Source organism: Aegilops tauschii, chromosome 3, assembly GCF_002575655.3.
Source record: "Aegilops tauschii subsp. strangulata cultivar AL8/78 chromosome 3, Aet v6.0, whole genome shotgun sequence".
Lineage (NCBI taxonomy): Eukaryota > Viridiplantae > Streptophyta > Magnoliopsida > Poales > Poaceae > Aegilops > Aegilops tauschii.
The window spans coordinates 530,084,519-530,088,131 of NC_053037.3; the positions used below are offsets into that span (position 1 = coordinate 530,084,519).

At 43.5% G+C, this 3,613-nt stretch overlaps 1 protein-coding gene across 1 annotated transcript; it reads right to left on the bottom strand.

The window, feature by feature from the left end:
• Positions 1–2,301: 2,301 nt before the first annotated feature.
• Positions 2,302–3,613, bottom strand: LOC109775663 (peroxidase 2-like). The gene has a single exon (XM_020334380.3). It carries the CDS (start codon positions 3,586–3,588, stop codon positions 2,617–2,619), a length of 972 nt encoding a protein of 323 aa, XP_020189969.1. The 5' UTR covers positions 3,589–3,613; the 3' UTR covers positions 2,302–2,616.

The window sequence follows — 3,613 nt, forward strand, 5'->3', positions numbered from 1 at the left end:
ACCCCCTTGCGCGCTGCTATTTCTATGGGCCAGCCCATTTCGGGGTTTACCCCAACCGGTTTTGGGAAGGGAACCGGGTTTTCCAGATTTTTTTTCCTTCTTTCCTTTTTTCATTTCCCTTTTTCCTTTTTACCCCTTTACTGCTTTATTTTCATTTTTTCTTTTCTCTATTTTCATTTTTATTCTTGTCTTTCAATTTGTGAAAATCTTTAAATTCGTGATATTTTTCAAATGATGAATATTTTTTAAATACGTGAACATTTTTGTCGAAATCATGGTTTTGCTTTAACAAATTCGTGAACATTCTCTTAAATCATGAACATTTTTTAAAACTCACGAACATTAATCGTGAAATTGTTTTAATTTTTTTTGAAATCATGAACATTTTTCACAAATTTGTGAACATTTTTTAAATTCAATACATTTTTAGAAATCATGAACATATTTTGAAAATTGATGAACATTTTTTATTTGTGAATATTTTTTACAAATTTGTGAACATTTTTTGAATTCCCGAGCATCTTCTTGAAACCATGAATATTTTTTGAATTCATGATTTTTTATTCAAAATTAGCAACTTTTTCTCAACTTTAGAACCTTTTGATATCCCGAATAATTGAAAAAAGAAAAGAAAAGAAAAAGGAAAAGAAGAAAAAAATAGGCGGCGTCCTGGCCGCAGATGAGCCGGCCCAGAAGGGCGCGAAGGGGGAGTGGGGCTGCACTCGTTTCCTTCAGTTGTCCATGTCCTATTCGGCGCTGTAGGCGCCCGAACCTAGAAATGGCGCCTACAGCGCGCCCACTGTGGGCTTTTTAAGCGCGGCCCAGGAAGAGCTACGGTCGCGAAAAAACAACGCCAAATATGCGCCATCGGGAATAGATCTCACGCCGCACAAGCCTCTCGCTGCTTAGCTTAACCACTAGGCCAACTGAATGCTAGTAAACAAAACCAACGCGAAATGTATTAGAACTACTGCAGCCACGCTATTTATTGTTCAACCATTTACTACACCGCTTAGAAAACAATTTGGAAAATGTCTATTTTATTTAATGAAAAAAGTTCATTAAATTTAAAAAAATTATGAATTTCAAAAAAGTTCATCGATTTTGAAAATAAATTCATCAGTTTTTGAAAAGTTCATTGAATTTGAAAGAAATTCATCGGATTTGAAAAAGTTCACCAATTTTGAAGAAAAGTTCATCAAATTTGAAAAAAGTTCACCAATTCTAAAAAAAGTTCATTCGATTTTAAAAAGTTCATCGATTTTAATAAAAAGTTCATCGGATTTGAAAAAAGTTCACCGATTTTTAAGAAAAGTTCACTTGATTTTGAAAAAAGTTCATTCAATTTGAAAAAAGTTCAGCGGATCTGAAAAAAGTTCATTGTATTTGAAAAAAAAGTGCATCGGTTTGGAAGAAAAGTTCATGAACTGGAAAACCGCGCATTTGAGGGAAAAATAAAAGAAAAAGGAAAAGAAGTGGAAAAAAAGAATAAAACAAACTGGAGAACTAATAAATAGGGGAACGAAGAACTAGTGGTCATGTGAGTTAGTGTTCTAGTGGTTGTTGCATGTCCTTTAGAACGTGCGGGTTGTGAGTTCGATCCCCAAATGGGCAGCATTTTTTTGAATTATATCGGTACACCAACGATGCAGATTGGTAATAATAATGGGCCGAGCCCAGCTAACGCGCTGCAGGTGCCGGTTTGTAGAAATAGTTGTAACCGGCGCCTGCAGCGCCAAATAGGAAATGCCGCTGTCCATGTGCACTACTGCTGAAGCTGCAGGTGCCGGTTTGTAGAAACAGTTGTAACCGGCGCCCGCAGCGCCAAATAGGAAATGCCGCTGTCCATGTGCACTACTCCTGAAGGAGGGGTAGGGAGGTGGTGCACGGGCCCATGCACACACCCCATGGGCCAGAAGGAGAGGGTGTGGTGGGCCAGAAGGAGAGGGTGTGGGCCCACGTGGCTCCTCTCTGGCCCTCCTTTGACAGGTGTGTTGTCTCCAACGTTATTCACTAACCCTCTCAAAAAAAAAATAACGTATTTTATTTTTATTTTAAAAAAGCGAGACCAACCCGAGCTAGACTAGCCTGTTGGCATTTTTTATAGAAGAAAACTTCGTGAGCACCAAACGCTCAAGTCGAGACTTGAACTCTGGTGGGCTGGCTGCGAACTCCCGCGCCTTGCCAACTAAGCTACACTCAGTTCTCTTTATTTTTATTTTCATTTTATTTATTTCTATTTTTCAAAGTCCGGAAAATCCTGAAATCAGAGACACAAAAACTTGCCTCCTTTGTGTCACTTTGTTAATAGGTTAACTAAATAGATACAGTATAAAACTATGCATGTTTTAATAAGGCAATGAAATGAAAACTAAAAAAGACAGATACGTGGTTCCATGACCTGTCATTTTATAGCAGTGGTAAAGTGATATGAATATGTTTATCCAAGAAAATTTATTTGGTATGAAAATAATTGGTTTGCGGCAATCACATGCTGAACACTTACATTTGTTTCCAAAACAAAATAATAAGGGAGCACTTTACAGTTGGAATGAATTAAAAGAATGATTTACACAAAGACAACAAGTTCACAACTCATAACATCAATCGCATTCGTCAATATGGTTTTCTGTTCACCCTCCGACAGTTGTTCCTGATCTCCCCGGCCCTTCCGGTGAGCGGGCTTATGTTCCCCATTTTGATCATCGAGGCCGCGAAATTCTTGAAGAAGTCCTTCTGGCTTTCAGAGAACCTACGAACGATCCGTGCGGTGGTCGCGGCGGCAACGGGATCAGACAACATTACCTGGTCCGACGGGAGAGGGGCGCGACCACGCAAGAGGTTGCCGTAATACTTGTTGTCGAAGACGTCGGGGGTGACTGTGTCGAGATTCACGAGCGTCTCCTCGTCCTGCCCGGCGCTGCAGTTCCGCTGCGTGAACTGGCATTGCGCCCGCCCAAAGGTGTGTGCTCCTTGGAGGGCGACAAGGTCAGTGTCGTCGAGCCCCAAGTTTTTGAACTTCTCCTGGAGCATCTCGAGAGAGTCGAAAGGGCTCGGGAGATTGTTGGCACTCTCGATGTTGGTGGTCGTGCCATCTCGGCGGCCCAGCAGTACACTCCAGCGCGGCCCTCCAGCTAGCTCGACGGATATCTCGGAGGCGAGGGCAAGGATGTCGGCGCAGGACACGATGCCGGGGCATGCTTTCTCCAGCACACGCTTGATGTTGTCAACCACCTTGAACCCGCGTGCTGACCTATCGTTGGCAGGGACCTCCTTCTCGGTCATGATCGCCGGGAGGTCGTTGTCTAACAACAGCGAGCCATCACAGCCCTGAACAAAGCAATCGTGAAAGTGAAGGCGGATGAGGCTGGCTGGGATGCGTGCGTCGGCGATGCGGGCTTTCTGGATGACGCGCCGGACAATGTCGCCCGCTCCGGGGCACGAGTCGTCGTAGAAGGACGAGCTTAACCCGGCACCGGCATCGGCACCTGCATGACCGTGGGCTCCAAGGCTCAGCGCTAGGACCAGCGCTGCCGTGAGCAAGAGGCTGCAGCGAGCAGCTAACGGGAAGCAAGAGGAAGCAGCCATGGATTAATTTGCAAGCTAGCTGCTA